At 41.3% G+C, this 24,766-nt stretch overlaps 1 protein-coding gene across 5 annotated transcripts in view; it reads right to left on the minus strand.

Annotated features, from left to right (window-relative positions):
• The window catches only part of golga4 (golgin A4), a 212,248-nt gene that overhangs the window by 54,376 nt on the left and 133,106 nt on the right, over positions 1–24,766 (minus strand). For all 5 annotated transcript variants that reach the window (XM_078540096.1, XM_078540095.1, XM_078540094.1 and 2 more), the window contains one exon: positions 8,804–13,098. In XM_078540096.1, coding sequence (XP_078396222.1) covers positions 8,804–13,098 — 4,295 coding nt within the window. The remainder of the gene's footprint in view (positions 1–8,803; positions 13,099–24,766) is intronic.

The raw sequence follows: 24,766 nt of genomic DNA on the forward strand, positions 1-24,766 counted from the left end.
GGACAAAATGAACTTTCATTTAGAAAGACACGAATTAATCAAAGACAGTCAGCACAGATTTAAAGGAGGGTCGTGTCTGACTAACACAATTCAATTTTTTGAACAAAGACGGTCAATGAAGGTAGTGCATTTAATATCATCTATCTGGATTGTAACAAGGCTTTCGATAAGGTTCCACATGGTAGGTTGGTCACAAAAGTTGAAATCCATAGGATCCAAAGTGGTAAATTGGTTCCAAATTCAGCTCCGAGACACGAAGCCAAGGGTAAAGGTCCATGGGCTTTTTTGTGACCGAAAGGTGGTTTTCAGTGGGATTGTGCAGGGCCTAATACTAGGTCCTTTGCTTTTTATGGTACATATCAATGATTTCAACTTGAATGTAGGGGGTGTGATTAAGAAGTTTGCAGACAATTCAAAAATTAGCCATGTGGTTGATTATGAGAAGTAAACTGAAGGTAGATATTAATGGACTAGTCAAGTGGCTGGGACAGTGGCAAATGGAGCTCTGGATTGAGAACTTGAGGTAATGCATTTGGGGAAGGCTACAAGGCAAGTGAATACACAATAAATGGTCAGATACTGAGACGTGTAGAGGAACAGCGGGACCTTGGAGTGCATGTTCACAGGTCCCTGAAGGAGCTAGACAAGTAAGGTGGTCAAGAAAGCATACGGAATACATTACATGCCTTTAATGGTCGTGGCATTGAATATAAGAGCTGGGAGGTTGTGCTGGAACTGTATAAAACATTAGTTAGGCCACAGGTGGAGTACAGCATGCAGTTCTGGTCACTGCACTCTAAGAGAGATGTTGTTACAATAGAGAGGATACGGAGAAGATTTACAATGATGTTGCCTGGACTGGAGAACTTTTAGTTATGAGGAAATAGTGAATAGGCTAGGGTTGTTTTCTTTGGAAAAGAGGCTGACGGGAGACCACACTGAAGTGTATAAAATTGTGAGGGGTCCAGGTACAATGGATGGCAAAACCCTAATCCTCTAAATTGTGGGGTCCATAACCATGGGTATAGTTTTAGGGGCAAGAGGTAGAAGGTTTAAAAGGGATTAGAGGAGTAATTCTTTTCACCCAGAGGATGGTGAATATCTGGAACTCACTGCCTGAAAGGGTGTTAGGGACAGAAACCCTTGTAACATTTCAAAGGTGCTTGGATGTGCACTTGAAGAGTCATAACCTACAAAGCTACGAACTAAGGGCTGGAAAGTGGGATTAGGCAATATGGCTACTTGTCAGCTGGCACAAACACAATGGGTGAATGGTCTCCTTCCATGCTATAAGTATCTATGATTCTTGCTCAGATTCTACTACAACTTCAACATCTCTAATCTACCCAAGTAACTTCAGTCATTCATCCCTGGATTCATTCTTGTAAATCTTTGCTGCCCCTTCTCTAATGCCTTCATTAAATGTGGTAACCAGAATTGGACACAATACTCCAATTGAGGCTGAACTTCTATAAAAGTTCACCATAACCTCTTTGTTTTTGTACTATGTCCCTATTTACATAGTCCAGGATCATGCATGCTTTATTAACTGCTCTCTTTACCTGCCCAGCTGCCTTCAATGACTTGTGCATGTATAGGCAGGGCTCAGTGTTCCTACACTCCTTTAGAACTGTATCATCTATTTCATAGTCTTTCCTTGTTCTTCCTCCCAAAATGTATCACTTCATGCTTCCCTGCATTAAATTTCATCTGCCAAGTGCTTACCCATTCCATTTAAGTTAGCCAGTTCATTTAACCCGAGGAAGTTAATTGTTCTAAGTTAACAAATCCTTGGAACACTCATAAGTTAACTGCTGTTTAATCAAAGAACTTTGCAGATTGGAAGTTACAGGCTGGAGCTGAAAAGCATCCAGCATTTTAACATTCAAAAACCAAAATAGCTGGAAAAACTCAGCAGGTCTGACAGCATCTGCGGAGAGGAATACAGTTAACACTTCGAGTCCGTATGACTCTTCATCAGTTCTGCTGAGTTTTTCCAGCTATTTTTGTTTTTGTTTCAGGTTTCCAGCATCCGCAGTATTTTGCTTTCATCTTAGCATTTTAACATTGTTCTGCATCTGAAATAAGGCAAGTCAGTTTGCTTATGCTCTTTTTTTTCCAAATAGAAGCACCTGCCTCGCAACAAGTGTCAGCCAGTGGCCTCAGTCTTTCATAGTCTGTATGGCCTACAATGAATCTCCTATTCTGTTTGTTGGCTCTGGGTGAACACAATGATACCAAATTCAACACAAAGTATTCCTGGAATTGTATTTTTGCAGTCTTTGCTGAAGTCATGGTCCTAAGTTTTAGCCAAGGTGGTGCCCTCTGTTTTATTGTGAGTCAGTGGTGAAGGATTTCGTCAAAGTACTGATCTATAAAAGCAGCAGCTAAGCATGTTTTTTTTTAAATACACCTCTCACCCATTGCTTCCTGTGTACTTCAAATGTTTATAGCTCTCTGAATGCTTTTGATAAATTAATGGCTGATAGAGTACTGAGAACTTGTCCATTTTTATAAATGGGCTATGCAGAACACCTTTGGTCCACAAGCACGACCCAGACTTTCCTGTCGCTTGCCATTTCAACACATGCCCACATGTCCGTCCTTGGCCTGCTGCAATGTTCCAGTGAAGCTCGACGCAAACTGGAGGAACAGTGCCTCATCTTCCAATTAGGCACTTTACAGCCTTCAGGACTTAACATTGAGTTCAACAACTTCAGGAACTCACTCTTCCACCCTCACCCCTTTTTTCAAATATTTATTTTTAAATTTTTATATATATATTTTTTCCCCACCTATTTCTATTATTATTATTTGAAATTTATTTCCATTCATTGTTTTATCCCCATCTTTTAGCCAATTTCAATCTGTTTTCCCACACCTTCCCCTCCCCCCACCCCCTCTAGGGCCATCTGCCACTTGCTCATTCTGCTTTCTACTCTTAATGTCACCATTAGCACCTCCTTTAGCCAGTATTACCACCATCAACACCCCTTCGACCTTTTGTTTATGACATATTTTGCAATCTTTCCTTTGCCTTCACCTATCACTGGCCTTCTATCCCGCTTCATCTGTCATACCCCCCTTAAACAGTATATACTTTACCACATTTTTACTTCTCTTTAGTTCTGAAGAAGAGTCATACAGACTCGAAACGTTAACTCTGTCTTTCTCTCCACAGATGCTGTCAGACCTGCTGAGTTTTTCCAGCAATTTTTGCTTTTGTTTCAGATTTCCAGCATCCACAGTATTTTGCTTTTATAAATGGGCTATTTTGTGCACCAAAGAGGCAGTCTTTCCCGATAGAAAGCTTACTGCCTGTTCCCTAAATTACTACTTCCAATCAGCCCGTGGCATTTTCCACGTGAAAAACCTGATCATAGGAAAAAAAAATTATTTAACCTAATAAAATATATAAGACTACAGACTTAAATGGTGACAAGAGGATGAGGTTGAGGGGGTCACAGGCAAAGGGGACTCAGAGGGGGGGACAGCCTCTGAGATTCCTGAGTGGATAACCCAAGGGTGTCCAGCTGCCACTCCTCCTCCTTTCAGGTGCTCGAGGGCCCCGGCTTGACTCCTCAAGAGGATGGAGCACCTGTAGGGATGTCAAGGTTCGCTGTTTCCCCCTCGCATTGCCACTGCAGGAACTCATCCATGGCTACCGCACTGGAGTGAAGATCTGCGCACACTTCTGCATTCTGCTGGATCAGGATCTCCATGGCATCTGCCATCCTTCCCACAGAGACCTCCATAAGCTGTCAAGGTATAATGTCTATAATGTTATTGGAAATTATTTTAAAAAAGAGTTCAGTGGTGTCTGTGTCTATGTGTGTGTATGTCTTAATTGGATTAAAGCCAGCTGGTCTAGATACTTTGATGTTTAGAAGAGAAGTAGGTTTAAAATGTTAAGTAAAAATTACAAGGTGAAGTGAAAAGGGGGCAATTTGCATTTTTAAATAAACTATTCATAAGAATGGGTGAAATATCACACCTAGACAGAAGAAGCTAAACAATGTGTTTATTTTTTCCAAAGTTTACTAATAAAATTGGTGCTATGAAAGGGGTTTTATTGTTAGAAGAGGTGAAGTTCAAAAGACCTAGTGATACAATGAGAATTTGCATTCAAAGAGGAAAATATGTATAAAGGAAGAAAAGGCTGTTTATACATATTTTCCTCTTTGAACGCAAGGAAGAAATGGCTGGTGGTAAAGGAGGATGGGTTCTAAGATCTAAAGCCTCCAGTCTGTAAGCCTCAAGCTGCTGTCTGCAAGGACCCAGAGCTGAATTTGACTGTCCAGGGTGAGCTTTGCCAGGGGTCTGTTTAAATCTATGTGTTTTACTGTTGCCTTAACGGAGGTGTAATTGAGAGTCAGATTAATTAGGGGATTGTTTTTTTTTTAAGAAGTTATTATTATAGTAATTTGTAGACATATGTATGTGTTTGCAATCTTTTAATTAATAAATATTTAATTTAGTTTTGTAAAACCTTGAGACTCGGTGGTCTTATTACCACTTAATTGAAAGCCTGCATCTCGAAACATACAAATTGCAAAAATTGGTTATGATAGCCGTTTTAAGTCTCCCTCTGGGATTTGAACAACTCAGCATTTACCATCGGTTGTGTCACAATAGCGCGCATAGGTGGGCATCACTTCACCAGAGAGCAGGCAGACACACTATTCAACTCGCTTGCCACTCTGTTGAAGGCTTCCAATAGCTCTGCGTGATGTTCCCCCACCTTCTGCTGACTCTCCACGATGATTTGGAAGGCTGAATCCGGAGGCTCGTCATCTGACTCGGACTGACAGATGCCTCTTCCCCAGCAGTCCTCCGAGTGCCAGGGAGCTTGGCTAACCCTGCCTCCTTCTGCTGCGGACAAGTGTCCATGCGGTGACCACCAGATTGTGAACCCAAGCCTGCACTACATCTAGGTCCCACTGAGATGTGACTCTGCACTGGTGGAGGGTGTGGGTAAGTGCTGTGATGGGTCTTCCAGGCTGCTTCCTTCTAGCTCCTCCATGGAGGAGGTGTCCTATTGGCTGGAGGTGAGGACCTGGGTGGAGCTGAATGACTGGCTGGCTGAGAGTGTTGGTTGTTTGGCAGAGCTCCCTGTGAACCAAAGTAGAAATAATTAGTGCATGGCAGCAGAGTCAAAAGCAGGAGAGAGCACTCACAGTTGCGTTGAGAGAGGGATGATGCAGGATTCTCACATGGGTGTTCGCTGTCCATCTCACCATCGCCACAGGTATGGTCCACATCCTCACCAGTCAGCGTAGTCGCATGCACCTCAGAGTGAGTAAGGGACCTAATGTCGGCCACTCCACCCCTGGTCTGGGACCACTCCGTCCTGTTGTGAGCCAGCTTCTCCTGCATGAAAACGGGTGGAGAAAATGTGAGCAGGATGCCTACCATGGCAGAGAGTAAGGATGCATGGAATATTTTTGTGGTGAGCAGAGCTATGGACGGGATGAGGATGCGAGGTCCAGAAGGTATGAGCCTGATGGAGATTTGAGAGTCTGTGTGAGAGTTAGTGGTGTTGTCCCTTGAGGTGTAAGATCCCTGTGGACGTGTGATGGGTTTGGGAGTGATGTGGTGAAAACGTACCCCAGCGGAACGGATGAGATCATTCATCCTCTTCCAGCACTGGATAGCCTACCACCTTTGTGCTCCATCGGTGCTGGCCATTGCTGCCACCGCCTCCCAGGCTAGATTAGTTATGCTGGTGAACATCCTGCAGCCAGCGCAGGCATAGAGGACATCACGGCGGCCTTCCACGACACCCTGAATTTGGGGGCTGCCGTCATCTTTCCTTTTGGACCATCTGTTGCCTGGAGCAGTCCTGGTTTCTTAGACATGAAGTTGGCTGCGTTATGATGCACTTTAATATGGCACCCGGCACGAGGAAGCGCTGAGGTCACGGCGTGGTGGCAAATCTGAGCCTGCCTGCCAACGATCTGGCATGTTTCCTGTGAATGAAATATGAGGCGGCAAGTGGACAATGCAGCACGAAAACCCACCATTGCGGCTAGCAGATAAAACGTGATTTTTCACACCTGCTACTGCACTTAGTGTGCTTCTGGGACAATTCCGTCCATAGTTTTTACCTTGCAAATGTGTTAGAAATAACATCCAAAGATTCTGCAACCTTAATTGAAAGAAAAGGCATTTATATAGTGTCTTCCATCAGAACATCCCAAAGTGCTTTGTAGCCAATGAAGCACTTTTCAGTGGGGTCACTATTGCAACATTGGAAATCTTTTTTGAAACAGCTTATAAAGGAACTCAAGTTTTGTACTGCAAGTTTCTTGCTATATGTTTCTGCTTCTAAGTATTGTTCTTGCAAACAAATTCATTCATTAGTATTAGCACTAACATAACTATGGTATTTTCTGCTTATTGAAGTAGGCAGAAAATGAGGTAGAATCTTTAATTTCCGATTAATCACACCATGGTAAGAGTCCCTTTGTCTGTGATCCTATTCATGTCATGCACAAGGTTGCAAGCTTAAATTCAAAAGATCACACCTGCTTATGGAACAGCTTCTTAGCACTGAACACAAGTTAAAGCTCCAGCTACTCGTTATATTTGGCTCTGCTCATGATGCCAATTTTTTGTGTATTTTGCATAGAAATATATAAAAATCTCAATATATAAACTGACATGAATGCTTGTCCTCAACATCCTTAACCCCATGGACCAACTTGGTTGCCATATTCCTTTATTCCTATTTCCTTGAACCATCTAGCTAAACGGTTCTTAAACGTTGACAAGGATCTGATTCAATCAACTCCCTTAGAAGCACGTTCTCCAGCCTCACAATCCTCTGTGTAAATAACTAAGTTTCTCCTGCTCTCTGTCCTAAATTTAACCTTATTAATCTTATATCCATCTCTCTCGTTCCAGGCTTTTAAATCACTGGAAATGTCTGTTTATCACTATTTTGCCCCATCTATCTATAAATTTTAAGCACTTGTATAAAAGCTGTTTTAACAAAGGGAGTGTTACAACACGCTTAGCACATTTCTCCAGTCAATCCAGGTTAGTTTGGCATCAGCTGAGCTTTGTTGGTAGCACACTCACCTCTGAATCAGGTGGTTATGGATCCAGAGACTTTGAACACAAGTGTAAAGCAGTAAAACAAAAACAGAATTACCTGGAAAAACTCAGCAGGTCTGGCAGCATCGGTGGAGAAGAAAAGAGTCGACGTTTCGAGTCCTCACGACCCTTCAACAGAACTGAGTATAGTTAGGAGAGGGGTGAAATATAAGCTGGTTTAAGGTTTGGGGGGGGGGAGAAAGAGAAGTTGAGGGGTGGGGGGTGGGTGGTTGTAGGGGCAAGCAAGCAGTGATAGGAGCAGATAATCAAAAGATGTCACAGACAAAAGGATCAAAGAGGTGTTGAAGGTGGTGATATTATCTAAGAAAATGTGCTAATTAACAATGGATGGCAGGACACTCAAGGTACAGCTCTAGTGGGGGTGGGGTGGAAAGACTGACAAGGTATTAATTGTAGATTTTAAAATAATGGAAATAGCTGGGAAAAGAAAAATCTATATAAATTATTGAAAAAAACAAAAGGGAGGGGGAAGTGGGGATGGAGTTTAAGATCTAAAGTTGTTGAATTCAATATTCAGCCCGGAAGGCTGTAAAGTGCCTAGTCGGAAGATGAGGTGCTGTTCCTCCAGTTTGCGTTGGGCTTCACTGGAACAATGCAGCAAGCCAAGGAACAGCACCTCATCTTCCGACTAGGCACTTTACAGCCTTCCGGGCTGAATATTGAATTCAACAACTTTAGATCTTAAACTCCCTCCCCCCATCCCCACCCCGTTTCTTCCCCCTCCCTTTTGTTTTTTCAATAGTTTATATAGATTTTTCTTTTCCCACCTATTTCCATTATTTTAAAATCTACAACTAATACCTTGTCAGTCTTTCCACCCCACCCCCACTAGAGCTGTACCTTGAGTGTCCTGCCATCCATTCTTAATTAGCACATTTTCTTAGATAATATCACCACCTTCAACACCTCTTTGATCCTTTTGTCTGTGCCATCTTTTGATTATCTGCTCCTATCACTGCTTGCTTGTCCCTACAACCACCTCCCCCTCTCAACTTCTCTCCCCCACCCCCACCCCCCCCACACACCTTAAACCAGCTTATATTTCACCCCTCTCCTAACTTTACTCAGTTCTGTTGAAGGGTCGTGAGGACTCGAAACGTCGACGCTTTTCTTCTCCACCGATGCTGCCAGACCTGCTGAGTTTTTCCAGGTAATTCTGTTTTTGTTTTGGATTTCCAGCATCCGCAGTAGTTTTGTTTTTATCTCAGTGTAAAGCAGTACTGAGGAAGTGTTGTATTGTGAAATGTCATTCAGAAGAGATAAAATGCCCGATTCCCCAGCATTCTAGACAATATTTGTTCCTCAATGAACATTTTATTGTCATTATGACATTGCTGTTTGCAAGGCCTTACTGTGTGCTTCCATGTTTCCTACGTCACAACAGCGAGTCTACTTCAAAAGCATCAAATTGGCTTTGAAGCTCCTTGGGGCATCCTGGGGTCAAGAGTGCATTTTTTAAGCTAAATTCCTGTGATGTTAAATGTAATGTAGAATTTATTTTGATCAATTCAGGGTTGCTTTGTTGTTACTCGTGTCTTTTTCTAGCAACTTCTACATTTTCAAAATTTGGTAACATTCAGGCTTTTTCCCCAGCCCATTAGCTGATAAAACTTGATAAAGAAGTGCCAAGACAAAAGAATGTCACAATAAATGTTCACTTAAAACATAGTACCCACACACTTACTTGGTTTTATTTTCAGCTTCTTCACTAATTTCCTTTCGAATGATTTCTATTTCAGCCTCATGTTCTTTGCGCAATGCACGTAGGTCTTTTTGCAGTTTCGCATGTTCTTTATGTACTTTTTGTTTCTCATTTTCTGCCTCTTCCAGTTTATGTCCCAATTCTTTTTGCTGCTCTCGCATGCCATCTAGCAACTTTTGTAGTTCTGTGTCAGATTTTGTGTTCTCTTTGGAGCTTTCCTCAAAGATCTTAAGTAGAGAGATTTTTTCTTCTAACTGTTCTTGGAGGACCTGCATCTGTTTTTTGTAGTCTTCAGTGAGGGAACTGCTCTCTGATCTTAACTCTTCCTTGATGTCTTTCTTTTTTGAAGTGAAAGCACTTCCTAATTCTACTATTGTTTGTTTCTCAGTAATTTCTTTTCCCTGCATTTTCTTTTGTAACTCTGCAATTATTTTTTCCATCTCATTTATCTGTTTGTCTTTTACACACAACTGCTCCTTAAAATTTTCTAATTTATCCGTTTCCCCTTCTTGTTGTTCTACCAGTAATGAGCATATATGCTTTTGTTCAAGCCCTGATTGAAGCTGGTCTCTCTCGCTCATCGGAATTTGCTTCTCATCTTCAAATTTTTCTAGATGCTTTTGAAGATCTGGATAAGACTTATTTTTTTCCTGTTCAGCATTTGTTTCTACCTGACTCTCTTTGTATTTTTGTACCATCTCATCTCTTGCTGATACCTCCATCTGTAGAACCATAATTTTTTCTTCATAGCTTGCTCTCAGCATCTTCAGAGAGTTCTCCTTCTCAAGTTCCACTTCTTTTCTCACTTTCTCAACCCATTTCTGGTTTTCTTCCTTTTCTGATCCAATTGTAGTTTCTAGGCTTTTCAGTTTTTCTTTTAAGGCCTCAATGATTGCTTCGTGCTCCCCTGCTTTTTGTTTTAAGTCTTTTATCTGTTCATTTGCACATTTTTCTTTTTCTTCTAATTGGGTTGTTAATTGTTTCTTTATTTTTGCAATTTTCTGTTCTGCTTTTTTCTTGAATTCAGCTATTTTAGTGGTGCTTTCAGTTTTCATTTTGGTTTCTAAATCCGTCAATTCTTTCTCTTTTTTATTTACAAGGTCGAATTTAATTTGTTCCCATTCATTCTGTTTCTGTGAAAATTCAACCTGGAGCAATTCCATCTCCTTCTCAAATGCTTGTATTTTTTCTTCAGCACTTTTGTATCTGCTGTCCTGATCACAAACACCAGCCTGAGCCAGTTCAAGCGCCAGTCCCCTCTCCTGCAATTCAATTTCCTTCTGATGTAATTGTTTTTTAAGTTCTTCTACAACTTTACATTCCTCAGACTTTGTAGCAATATCTTGGTCTAGTTCTGCTATCCTAGATTTGGTTGTTTCCAGCTGGGCGTTCAGATCATTTATTATTTTCTCCTTCTCCTTTGCCATATATTCGATTTCAATTCTAACACTTTGTAAATTGGTAGTCAGTTTTTCTACCTCGGCTGTCAATTTTGATAATTGATCATCCTTCTCTTTATTCTCTTTAACAGAAGTCTCAAATTTTGACTCGAGCTCTTTCATTTTGTTGTTACGCTGCACTAATTTTGATTCCATCTTTTTCTTCCATTCTGCTAACTTGCTTTTATACTGGTCTGCTTGTTCAAGAGCTAAAACTCTCTCTTTAGAAACAGTTTCAATACTTGCAGATAACTGATCTATTTGGTCCAGCAGCTTTTGTTGTTCCACTTCGTGTTGTTTGTTAAACAATGAAATAGCTTCTTCTTTATCTGAAAGGCAAACACTGTGCTCGAGCTGCAACTTCAGGTCACTGATTTGTTCCTCCAAGCTCATGATCAGTAATTCTTTTTCCTTTAGCTGTTCTGTGATGGATTTGTGCGCATATGCACTTTCTGACAATTCTTTTCTATACTGTTCGATGCACGTCTCTTTCTCATCTAATACTTGACTGTGTTGGTTCCTTTCTCGCTGGAGTGTGTTCTGTTGTGCAGTAACATTTTGTAGTTCAGATTGCAATGCCTTAAAGTTTTGTTGTTCACTTTGCAGTTGTTGTGTCATATGCTGTACCGAATCATTCAGTAAGACATTTTGATTTACTACCTCTTCAAGTTTAATTTCTAGTTCACCAACTCTGTTAACCCTTTTCACAACTGCCTTTTGCACCTTCTCAATTTGATTTTGGTAGCCTTTAATACGCTCATGAAGGATGTTCATTTTATCAGTACACCTTATATTAAAGTCATTGGCTTGTAGCTTTATTTTTGCATTTGCTTCATTAAAATTATTAATTATTTGCTCCACATGGCTCCTGATTTCACCTGCATTCTGAAGTGCAACAGACTTTTCTTGAAGCTGTTTTTCATATTCCTCAGTTTCTTTGCGATGTAAGTTTTCCAAGGCCTGTAGATTATCCTCAGCTTCCTTCAACAAACCGCTAAGCTCATGAATCTTACCCTGGCTCTGCCCATCTGCTTTTTTGAGTTCACTGAGACAGTTTTCTAATTCTGTTCTTTCCAGCGAAGTTTTACTGCTCGTCTCTTCAAAGGTCTGCAATTTAGCTTTAAGGGCTGTTTCATTTTCTATCAAAGTACCAACCTGAACCGATGCTTCCTTTAGTTCCCCCTGAAGTTGCTGCATTTTACTTTCTTGTAATGCAACCTCCTCTGCAAGTTCTGTTATTTTCATGGATATCTCTTCCTTTTCGTTATTGGAGGCTTCCAGGTTCTGTTTTAGCTCTCTCAATTCTTGTTGCTTTTCTTGAAACTCAGTCTCGTGTTTTTCTTGTAGTTCTTCAATCTGCTGATCCAAACTTTTCTCCCAGCTTTGCTTCAGCTCTACAATCTCTTGCTTGTGAGCCTCATTAAGACTTTCCAGTTGTTGCTTGTGATTAGATTCCAGCTGGGTCACTGTTTCATTAATTCCTGTAGAACTAGCATGTGCCATTTCTATCAGCTTTTCATTGAACATTTGTTCCTTTTGAACAAATTCCTTCTGCTGCTTTTCCAGCTCTGCTTTTAATTTAATCTCCTGTTCAGAAAGTTTCATCTTTAATTTATTCTGCATTTCAGTTCCCTTTTCTTTAATTTTTTCCAGTTTTGTCTCAAGTGCTTTTATTTTCTTTCCATATTCCTCATGAAGTGAAGCAATTTGCTGCTCACTTAATTTTTGATCTTCTGTTTGTTTTTGAGTGAAGACTTCAGCCTGCTGTTTCTGAAGATCTTGTGCCTCATTAAGTGCCTTTTGCTTTTCTTCTGAAGTTTTCTGTAACTGTGTAATGTCTGATTCCAGCTGAGTAATCTGGGTTTCATATTGCTCTGTTAGGGAAGCTACTTTTTTAAGCAGCGCACTGTTTTTTTCTTCCAGGCCTCTCAATTCCTGGGCCTGCGATTTATAGCTATCTAAATTGGCAGTAAGCTCATTCAGTCTGGTCTGATCAGATAACTCTTTTTTTACTTTCTCAGCCTCCAAATTTCTCAGCAAGTTCTGTAACTCTATTAATTGTATTTCATACAGTTTACGTTGGTCATCTAACTTACAATTCATCTTTTCTTCAGCATCTTCCTCCTCTTTCTGACGGGCTTGGCTCAAAAATTCAAGTTTTACAGAAACCTCTGCAACTTCTTTTTGAACCTTTTCAAGTTCATTTATCAGATTCTGTTTCTCGACTTGTAGGTCTCCTACAATTTTGTCCTTTCCCTCAAGAAGATGATGAATGTCGTTTAGCTCACCTTTCAATGCTGTCTCAACTCCACTGAAGGACTGTTCAATGTCTTTTTTAGCAGCCTCAATTTTTTCTTCATAATGAAATTTTTTATGTTCTAGTTCCTTCTCATAGTTTTCCGCAATTGCAGCTAACTTATTTTCCAACTCTTGCCGTGCTTTGAGCATTTCTGTCATCTCAGTTGACAGTGTCTCCAACTCAGTTTGCTTCACATCAAGTTTCTCCAGTGTTTTTTGGTTCATTTCCTCTATGTGTGCATGGAATTGAGATTCCTTCTCCTTCAACTGAACTTCTAGTTCTTTAGATTTCTTCTCAATTTCTTTAGATTTCTCCTCAAGTTCCTCCACTTTAGCATTGTGCTGATGGCTAATTACCTGTATTTTTTCAGTCCATAATTGCTCTTCTTCTTGACGTATGTTTTCCAGTGCCTCTTGGTGGTTTTTAATTAGGGCTGCAATTTCTGCTTTGTATTTGGCCTTCTCTGTCTCTCGCTCTTCTGAGTAAGCTTCGCCATCTTGTGACTTCTTTAAAAGTAAACTTTCCAATTCCAATACTCTCTGTGGGGAAAGAAAATCATTTTAATAATGATAACCATATGCAGTACTTTGAATTTCATATAACATGTATATATTTCTGAGTGCATGCACATGTTTAACCTAATGGAGCCTGTGTTGATGAATTTCAAAGTTGTTCTGACTCAACAACTTCACTGTACTCAGAAAGGCTATTTTAAATAAACTTCAAAAATACTTAGCACAATCTTACCCCTTCAGAATTTATGACAAAACGATGCAACAGAACATGTGTCATCAGGGAACAATAATGGCCTGGATTTGTTATGAGTGGCAAAGGAACGGTTTTCACCGATCACCTTGTGTACAGTCACCTACAGATTTAAGCGGGCTTGTCAGCAGAGATTTCTACTCTTCCAATGGCTGGTTGATTTTGGTGTCCTCTTACAGAGACTCTGTGGTGTCTGTGAGAACAAGTAGCAGAGAAGCTGCTCAACCAATCAGATTGAAGAATCTTCATAGACAACAAAGCAAAAAGTGAAAAAAACAGGAAATATAAATTACATTTAAATCATTGCCCAGGAGACAAAATAAAAATTGGGTCACAAATAGAATTAAAGGAGATATTACACAGCAAACTCAAAACTACGCAAGTTATTTTAAATGTTAAAATAAAAATCTGCAACATCTACTCCACGCTTGTAAAATTGATTTTTCAGGGCAAGAGATTGTTCAATGGTAATCATGACTTATTACACTGCTTAAAAACTCAGTTACTTCTGATTAAACAAGGCCCAGATCAGCGGTTCGTAAAGCTCCCCCTCCCCTGAGTCTGCGCCTGCACATGCCTGAGGCCCAAATGGCATCTGGCCCTGCCCATGCCCTGCTTGTGTACTGGTCTCTCTCTCGCTGGACCACAGACTCTTGCTCATGGCCACTTCAGTGAATTTCAAAGGCCAGTCCCAGCCTTGAAACTGGCGGTGATGCCTCTGTTGCTGAGTTGCAGCCAGTCTCAACCCAATCTATTACCCAAGCGCTGCGAAATGACCTGGGTTGCAACATCAGCCACTTCAAGATAATTAACGGGTGCTTCCACTGCTTCCTGGCCAAGATCCATGAGCTGGACCAGCTCAGACGAAGTAATGGACTGGTATGTACATAAAACACATTTTCACAGTGCTTTAAAAAACACAGATTTTCATATTTATATGTTGATCCATAATATGCAAACTTTCATAATTATATACTGAATGTTATTACCAGTGCCATTAGTAGTGCAGCTACATCTGTACCAATACACCTAATCCTGGTCAAGTGCTGTATTGCTAATCCATGAAAAATTTAGCTGCATTTTCAAATCAAGGATAGACCATCAAAATCATACCATTTAAATCACATCAAGGAGGATGAATTGTGCCTTTTTTTATCCATGTGATTAAGTACATATAAAGCTGCACCAAAATGAAATGTTCTTATCATAAGTGCATGGTTAGTACGAGACTTTGGCTTTGTTGAGCCTTCACAACTAAAATGGATACTAACTTCCACTGGCAACTCAGAATTTAACATAATTTTATAAGAACTAGATTACAGCTTGAATTTAAACTCAACTGGCATACAAATACACTTGCTTTTATAAGCCATGTAATGCTATAGTTCTGTTGGGCTACTTTATCAAGTACTGCACAGCTCATCGGTAACATGAGGTACTGGCAATGGAGAAGGCAGCAAATCAGCAACATTTTGCAGAGTCAGATATCTTGTGCCAGACAATATGCCACTCATGACAAAGACGGTGAAGTCTTACACCTAGGTCATTTGCCACAACGTTCAGGGGTTCTAAAAATGTGTGAAATTGAAAAATACATAAGACATCTAACAAGCTCCATTTCATTTAGTAAACCCTTCGCAAAGTTCTCTTTGCCTTCTGAATGCAAGTCAGACGTGGCTTCAATATAAATAAGCTATCAGCCAGTTTTTAAAAATACTTGAGTTTTAATTAACTGAGACACAGGACAAAGTCAACATATTGCTTAAGTTTCCCTTCTAGGAAAACTGAACATGAACAATTGCCTTGCCCACAGTTGGTAAACAGAATTACGTTCTTGCACTAGACAGTACCTTGGCTATTCAGGTGTGAGGAGACCTAGGTGGCACAATGGAGAAGGTTGTCAGTGTCCTAAATAATGCACACTTCTCCATTGCCTCAAGCCAAAATAGAATACAACTTTTCTCCTACTTTTGACCAAGACTTTTTAAAAAATTTTGTCATGATGATCAGCACTTCTATTCCCCATCTGTCTTGTAACACACTAGTTTAAGGATCACCTTTGAAGCAACCTATCTTCTTTCATGAAGATTACTTATCAGCATGTCAAGCAACAATGGGCAGTCCTGTTAGACAGTTTGGATTCAGTTCTGCATTCTGAAAGTTATGTAATGATGTAGACAATGCAAGTCTTGATCATGCACATCTGTCACTGGAAATCTTATAAAAATCTTAAAACCAAACTTAACACTCAACCAAAGCAGATGGTAAGACAACTGGACAGACTGAGAATGACACAGCAACATCAATCAACAGAAGTTATCAACTGCAGCGTTTGACTCAAATATTATGCTGTCCTTTGCAAAACTATAAATCGAAACTGATGACTTTGCAGAATAGTGCAAGTGTGCAGAATGGCAAGTTAAGCAAAGATTCAAAAAGTGACATAATAACCCTGGCTTAAAGGTGAATCAACTAAGTACCTAAATTAATCACAGCCAATTTAACAGCACTGAAAATGGTGCTTCTTGATATACAGGAAAATAACCAACTGCTGCTGATATTGCAAAAGAAAGAAATGAAATATACCATCAGGAGCCCTATGGGGCTGAAAGAAGCACATGTGGCAGAGCACAATTACAAGGACGCACAGATTAAAACTCTTCAAAATAAATGTTCTAAGAGCTCCTTCATGCAAAGGATACAAACACTTGGAATGATACCTGTAGAGAATAGTGCAAATGTATTCATCAAACTCTTTCAAAGGATGTGACTGGTGAATGTAGGTGCTTCATTCTTAACAGGTGAGCAAAGGTGGGCCAAATAGCAATAACAACTTGTATTTTTATAGTGTCTTTTATGTTGAAAATGACTCAAGGTGCTTAATAGCTGGCCTGGACTTGATAGGCTGAATGGCCTCTTTTGGTGGCTTGAATCGTCTAATATGTGCAATTCAAAATTAATATTTTCAGTTCTACCCTACCACAGGGATTCCAAAAAGTGCAAAAAATGCAACTGTGCGGTAAGACTATTCACGGACACACGAGGATTCAATTCGTCACAGCTTTAATTACTTAATCTTAAAAGCTTACAATATTTATTTGAATGTACTTTTGGCCAGCAAACATTCGCTAAGTCATAAATAGCATTAAAAATTAAGCACCTAGCCTTAAACTTGTGGTAAGGACAATTATGTACTGATGGGAGACGAATATTACCTAATATTGCCATGTATGTGCAGGCAGGAGAAATACATGGTACAGTTTTGTTCCTTATTCCTAACTGCTTACCAACACAGATATGCCTAAGAGTGATGGATGAAAAATTGAAGATATATATTTAAACTCAATTTGAATATTGTCAGTTTAATGCAGCAGAACCATGGCTCGAAACACTGAACAGTTTTCTGAAACTAAATTTAAAACTATTGTTGTCAGAACAAAATTAAATTAGAATGAGCAGGATTAAATCAGCAGCATGCACACACTATTTTGAATTGAACACAGAATTCTTTCATGGGAATGCAATCAGGGTTTCAGAAAACTCTTCTAATTTCCCTTTCTGCCTGAACATCTTCCAGCATCTAGCCAGGAATTTGGAGGCCTCATGTAAAAGCATCAATGTCTCAAGTTATTTCTCAATAAATCAGAGAATCATAGGATGATTACAGCACAGAACGATACTAGTCAGCCAGTCATGACCATGCCGGTTCAATTTATGAGCAACGCAGCTAGTCCCACTTGCCCACACTTCCCTGTAGTCCTGCCGATCTTTTCCCATCAGATAGAATCTGTCTCCATCATACTCTCAGGCAGTGTATTCCTGATCCTAATCACTTACAATGTAAAAACACTTTTCCTCATATTGGTTATGTTGCCATACACCTTTAATCAGTGTCCTCTTATTCTTGACCCTTTCCCGCAATGGGAACAATTTTTGTTATTGTTGTAAGGTTGTTTGGTGTCTCAATAAGAGATCTGGAGGCTTGTATGGTTGAACATTAAGTATTTATTGATAACACATAACTGCATACATCTCCAACCTACAGCCCTGCATGGGTACTGTATCGTAGCTGGCTTCTGCTAGACTCTACTGTATTCAGTTTACCATCATGTGACTCTGTACATCATACCTTGGGTGGTACTGTTTCTCAAGTTCCACATTAAGCCTTGCTCTGTCCGAACACCTTTATACTAAAATTATGTCCAGACCGCTCACAATTTTGGATATGTCTACCAAAGCTCCTCTCAACCTGCAGTGCTCAATATTGGACACAACACTCCAGCTGAGGCCAAATCAGTGTTTTGTGGAGGTTCACCATAACCCTCTTGCCTCTGTACTCTATGCTTCTATTTATATAGCCCTGGATCCAATATGTCTTATTGATTGCTTTTTCAACCTGCCCTGCTACCTTCAATGGTATGTGCACATATACCCGTACCTCAACTTCTGCACCCCCTTTAGAATTGTATGTGGTACTTTGTATTGCCATTCCTTGTTCTTCCTGCCAAAACTTATAGTTTCACACTTCCCTACATTAAATTTCATTGGCAACTTGTCCGCCCATTCCACCTGCCTGTTTATATCCTCGTGAAATCCATCTCTATCCCCCCATCAGTTCACAATACTTCCAAATTTTGCATTTGTGCCCTGCACACCCAAGTTTAGGTCATTACATAGATCAAGAAAAGCAGAGGCCCTAATACTAATCCCTGGGCAATCCCGTTGTATACCTTCCTCCAGTCCGAAAAATAATTGTTTACTATTACTCTGTTTCTCATCACTCAGCCAACTGTGTCCATAGTGCCACTGCCCCAATTATTACATGGGTTTTAATTTTGCCGACAAGCCTATTTTGTGGCACTTGATAAATGTCTTTTGGAAATTCATGTACACATCAACCGCATTACCCTTATCTACCCTCTGTTGCCCCGCAGAATGACAGAATTGTGAGTGTAGAAGGAGGCTATTCAGCTCTTCGTGTCTGCACTGGCTCTCTGAATGAGCAATTTACTTTGTGCCAATGTCCAGCCTTCGCCCTTTAACCCTGGGCATTGTTATTTGAAAAGGAACAATCTAATCCCTTTTGAATTCCTTGATTGAACCTGCCTCCGTCACACACACAGGCAGCACATTCCAGACTTTAACTACTTGATGTGTGAAAACCCTTTTTCTCAAATCACTTTTGCTTCTTTTTCAAATTACTTTAAATCTATGCCCTCTCGTTCTCAATCCTTTCACTAGCGGGAACAGTTTCTCCCTATCCAGTCTGTCCTCATGATTTTGAATACCTAATCAAATACCTAATCTGTCCAAGTGACAGTTAATTTTGTCCCGAATTATTTAAAAGCTTTCCCATCACAACTAACTGGATTGTAATTGCAGGACTTATCTTTACACCCCTTTTGCACAAGGGTGCAACATTTGCAATTCTCCAGTATTCTGGCACCACCCTGCATATTGAAGGAGAGTTGGTAGATTTTGGCTAGTGCCTTTGTAGTTTTCTTCCTTACTTCGCTCAAAATCTTCAGATACATCTTATCCGTTCCTGGTGATTTATCATCTTTGAGTGCAACCAGCCTTTCTAGTACCTCCTCTATCAATTTTTAGCCCATCCTGTATCTTTCACTATGACTTTGACAACATCTCCGTCCTTGATAAAGTCAGATGCAAAGTAGTTGTTTAGTATCTCAACCATGCCTTCTGCCTCCATGTGTTAATCTCCTTTTTGGTCCCTCATCCTAATGGCCACCTTTGTGTGTGGCTGCATCAAGCTGTACGTAGACCCTCGGTATGCAAACACCAAGTGTAACTATGTGCTGACCTGTCCCCGGTGTTGCGAAGGATGGGTCTGGCCACGCTGCCGCGGAACGCTCCGCATTGGACCGTACCACCTGTCCCTCGTGGAAAAATTTATGCAGAGAAACACCTTTGACCACAAGTCCATCAAGCAGCGGTCAGCACATAACGTCCTAGAGGCCCTAAGGGAAAAGGAGGTGGTGGATCCTGTCAGCTGATTCCCCGAGCAGACTGTCATAGTCATTTGGCAGAATGCCCCATTGCCAGAGCTTTCCAACAAGCACCAAGGTGTAGCTTGGCTGGTGGTGAGAAAGGCTCTCCCCGTCAGATCCTTCCTACATGCCAGGAGTCTCACCCCCACTGCACGTTGTTTCTCTGTGGTGGGGAAAAGACCATTGTTCACCTCTTTGTGGAATGTGCCTTTGCAAAGAAGGTCTGGAGAGAGATGCAGTGGTTTTTGTTGAGGTTCATCCCGAGCAGTGCTGTGACACAGGACTCTGCTCTACGTGCTGTTCCCAGGGACACACGTCGAGACAAACATCAACTGCAGCTGGAGGATCATGAACTCGGGGAAAGAGGCTTTGGTCTGTCCGAAACTTGTTGGTCTTCCAGGGCAAAATGTTGTCCCCGACCGAGTGTTGCAGACTGGCACATTCCAAGGTCCAGGACTATGTGCTGAGGGATGCACTAAACCTTGGGGCAGCCGCCACAAAGGCGCAATGGGGAAAGGTCGCTGTCTAAGACTTTCCTGCCATAGTGCACAGAGTGGCTGGGAATTGTATAGGCCCCTCGGGCTCAACGACTCACAATGAATGTATGTAGCGATAAATGTATTATTATTGTATTGAAGTGCCTCAGAGTGCAACATGATGTAAGTCGATAACTCCAATACCATTGCACTGTCTGTAATGACCATATTGAAATGACTACAATAGACATTGATTGTATTGAAGCACCTCGTGATCCATGTGTAAAAGTTGAATATGATTACACTTTTTGTGATGGCCATTTAGAAATGTTTTGTGATGTTCTTTCAGATATTTTATGAATAAAGTATACTTTTTTTAAAAAAAATCTCCTTTTTGGTCCCTCATCAGTGCCACTTATTTTACCACATTTTACTATTTATAGCCCTATGGAAGACTTTTGGATCGTACTTAATTTTGGCTGCCAGTCTCTTCTCATAGTGCTTCTTTGCTTCACATTTTTTTTCACTTCCTCTCTGAGCTTTCCATATTCAGCCTGGTTCTTACCTGCATCATTAACCTGACATCTATCACACAGGCCCTTTTTTCTACTTCAGCTTACTCTCTATATCTTTCTTCAACCAGGCTTTCTTTGTCTAATCTTTCCCTCTCATGGAAAATGTACCTCAAGTGTACTCAAATCATCTCTTCTTTAGAGCCAGTCCATTGTTTCGTTATGGTTTTGCCTGCCAATCTTTAATTCCAATTTGCCCGCCACAGAACCCTTCTCACCCCATTGAAATTGACCCTTCTTCAATTAATTATTTTTACTCTAGATTGCTCTTTGTCAATTTTCATAGTTAACATAAACCTTATGATAGTGCGATCACTGTCGTCAGTGTTCCGCTACTGACACTTAATCCAGTTGTCCCATTTTATTCCCCAGAACCAGATTCAACAATAATTTCTTCTTGCTGGCACAGAAACATACTAATCCTGAACACACTTTGGAAACTCTTGTCCCCCCTCTCAGGGATAACAAATTTAGATGAGCTAATGAATTGCCCTGCTTTTCAACAGCTGGATACTTGGGCCACACAGAAGCTGGCATTATAACAATGGCAACGGGCATGTGTTGGGCAGGTTGGGCAAAAGTTTTTTTTTGTTCATGGGATGTGATCATCGCTGGCAAGGCCAGCATTTATTGCCCATCCCTAATTGCCCTTGAGGTGATGATGGTAAGCCATCTTCTTGAACCACTGCAGACCATACAGTTCTGTTAGGAAGGAATTCCAGAACTTTAACCCAGCGGCAGTGAAGGATCAGTGATATAGTCCCAAATCAGGATGCTGTGTGGCTTGGAGACTGTGCATGTCACAGTGTTCCAATGCGTCCTTCTAGGTGGGTTTGAAAGGAGCCCTGGTGAATTGCTTCAGTGTATCTTGTATATAGTACACTGCTGCCCTGTGGTGGTGAAGGAAGTGAATGTGGTGATGACGGAGTGCCAGATCAAGTAAGCTGCTTTGTCCTGGTTGGTGTCGAGTTTCTAGTTAATAAATCAGGAATAGAATACTCACCTCATTCATGAAACATTCATTCATTCAGTTCTCATTCAAGAAACTACTGGATTGTCATTAAAACTACATCTGGTTCACTAATGGCCTTCAGGGGAGGAAATCTGCCACCCTTAAACAGTCTGGCACACATATGATTCCAGACTCTCACAAATGTGGCTGACTCTAAACTGTTGTCTGAAGTGGCCAAGTCTCTAGTTTACTCAGGCATACATGGCTCTCCACCACCCACTCAAGGGCAATTGGGAATGGGCAATATATGCTGCCTTTGTTAGCGACATTCACATCCCAAGAATGAATAAAGAAGCTGCACTCATCCATCGCAGCCCTGTTTTGTGCCTTGGTTGTCAGGCTCTGGAGAGTCATGAGGTGAGTTACTCACTGCAGAACTCCCAGCTTTGACCTGTTCCCATAGCCACAGTTTTTATATAGCTGGTCCAATTAAGTTTCTGGTTAATCATTACACCCCAGGACGGAGATGGTGGGGGATTCAGTGATAGTAATGTCGTTAAATATCATGGGGAGATGGTTAAATTATCCCTTGTTGGAGATGGTTATCGTTACATCCACTTATCATCCTAAGCCTGAACGTTGTCCAGATCTTGCCAGATGTTGGGCCAGGATGTTTTAATATCTGAGTCGTCGCAGATGGTACCGAACACTGTGCAATCATTCCCACCTCTGACCTTATAGTTGAGGGAAGGTCACTGATAACTCAGCTGACGATGGTTAGGCCTATGACACTACCCTGAGGAACTCCTGCAGCGCTATCCTGAGGCTAAGATGATTAGCCTCCAACAACCACAACCACCTTCCTTTGTGCCGGATTTGACTCCAGTGAAGTCAACAGTGAAGAATATTCCTCCTGATTCCTATTCACATTAATTTTGCTAGGGTTCCTTGATGCCACATTCAGTCAAATGTACATTTGATGTCAAGGGCAATGGGCAATCAATCTCTTCTCATGTTTTTTTTAAACCCTGTGCATCAATGGGTGGGGTGGGGGATGGTGGTGGGGAGGTGGAAAGAGGTTACCATCAAATGTTATCAAACCATGGTGTCTGTCAAAATGAGCTGGATAAAAAATCTACATTGGCAGAACAATGCAGCTGGCTCTTAACAAACAAAGTACTGCACACTGGAGGGAAAATGGGCAACCCACAGAGACAATTAAACACAGCTACAGATGAAAGTGAAAGACAGAATTTTTTAAACAATTTGTATATGGGATGTGGGTGTCACTGGTAAGGTGAGCATTCATTGTCCACCTCTAACAGCCCTGGGGAAAGTGTTGAACCACATTTTTGAACCGCTGCAGTCGATGTAGTATTGGTGCACTCACAGTGCTGTTGGGAGGGAGTCTAGGATTTTTATCCAGAGACTGGAGCAATGGCAAATTATTTCCCAGTTAGGATGGTGGGTGGTTTGGATGGGGAAGTGATTTTCCCATGTCTCTGCTGCTCTTGTTTGTCTAGGTGATAAAGATTGCAGGTTTGAATGGTGCTGTTGAAGGAACCTTGGCTAGTTGCTGCAGTGCATCTTGTAGATGGCATGCACTCTGCCACTGTGTACTGTGGTGGAGTGAGTCAATGTTCTGCTCAGGTGGTGGACTGAGTCAGTGTTTAAGGTGATGGATGTGGTGTCAGTCAAACAGGTTGTTTTCTCCTGGCTGCAGTTGAGTTCCTTCAGTGTTGTTGGACTGGCACTCATCCAGGCAAATGTGGAGTGATCCATCACACTCCTGACTTGTGACTTGTCAATAATGGTTTTGAGTAGTCAAGAGTGAGTCAGTCGCAGCAGAATACACAGCTTCTGACCTGCTCTTATAACCACTATATTGAAGTGGTTAAGTTTACTGAAGTACCTCGACCATTAACACTCCTTTCTCCTTTTGTTCATGACATCTTTATCATCTCCACTTTGCCTCCACCCAAATTGGCCTTCTATCCTGCTTCACCTGCTCCACCTCCACCACAGTATAAATTTCATCACATTTTACATCTCTTTAGCTCTGAAGAGTCATATGACTCGAAACGTTAACTCTGTATTTCTCTCCACAGATGCTGTTAGACCTGCTGAGTTTTTCCAGCATTTTCTGTTTCGGTTTCAGATTTTCAGCATCCACAGTATTTTGCTTTTATCTAAGTTTTGATCAATGCTGACCCCCCCAAGTTATTGATGGTCAGGGATTCAGCAATGATAATCCCAACGAATGTCAGGGGTAGGGCCAGCGATGGGCGGGGGAGGGGGTTAGATTCTCTCTTATTTGTCATGGTCTTTGACTGACATGACTGATACTTACCACTAATCAGCCCAAGCCTGAATGTTGTCCAGATGTAACTGATGTCCAGTGAACATGGATAATTCGTTATCTGATGAGTTTTGAATCGAACACTGTGCAATCACCAGCAAAATGTCCCCCAAATCTGGCGTTATGGAGGGAAGGACATTGATGAAGCAGCTGAAGACACTGCCCTGAGGAATTCATACAGGCCATGTGGTCTACTCCTGCTCCTATTTCTTGTGTCCCCTTCCCAGTTCAAGTGGCTTCTTGTGCTAGCACATACTTAATCTCTTGATGCCGGCAGGGAAAACATCCATTCAAAGAACACCACCGGTTGACAGCTAACAAAGCACTCCCATTGACACAGGACCTAAAGACAGACCCATGCACTCATCTGAAAACTTGGAGCCCCGACTGGAATGTACTCCACACCCTACAAGCTGACAACCTTTCGATGGCACACCTCCTGGTTGATTGCAAACATCACCAACTGCAATCTGGTAACTGAGCCAAATGGTGTAATCCCAGGCTTCAAACTTCCACAGAAAATCTAGACAACCTCTACCATTTGAGGACGAGTCAGGGAAAATGTGGACATTTATTTCACAAGTGGAACATGAGGAACAGCTCAAATTGTGGCTCTGGCCATCCAAGTCAGGCCATCGCCAATATAGTGAACTTCTGCCATGAGAGATCCATTCCTGGGAGCATCGCATCCATTCACACTGTATCAGCTACAGCCGTTGAATGGATTGTTAACCTCAACATTGAACTATAACTGCTTCCCTAGCCTTGCGAATTCAAAAAAGCAGTTGCTCAATATCACACAAAGTGAATCAAAGCATCTGAAGACAGGCATGTATGATGGTGGGAACCTCAGGAGGTGCCCGAGATGCATCACCTGCTCAGTACTTCTAGCTGAAGATGGTCACAAATGCTTCAGCATTTGTTCCACACTGGCATGCTGGGCTCTGTGATTTTTGAGGATGGGCTGTTTATGCAGACACCCCTCCCATTCATTCTTTAATTGTCCACAGGCATTTGCAACAGGATGTGGCAGGACTGCAGAGCTTTGAATTGCTCCTTTGGTTGCAAACTCAGT

Source organism: Cetorhinus maximus, chromosome 4 (genome assembly GCF_964194155.1).
Source record: "Cetorhinus maximus chromosome 4, sCetMax3.hap1.1, whole genome shotgun sequence".
Lineage (NCBI taxonomy): Eukaryota > Metazoa > Chordata > Chondrichthyes > Lamniformes > Cetorhinidae > Cetorhinus > Cetorhinus maximus.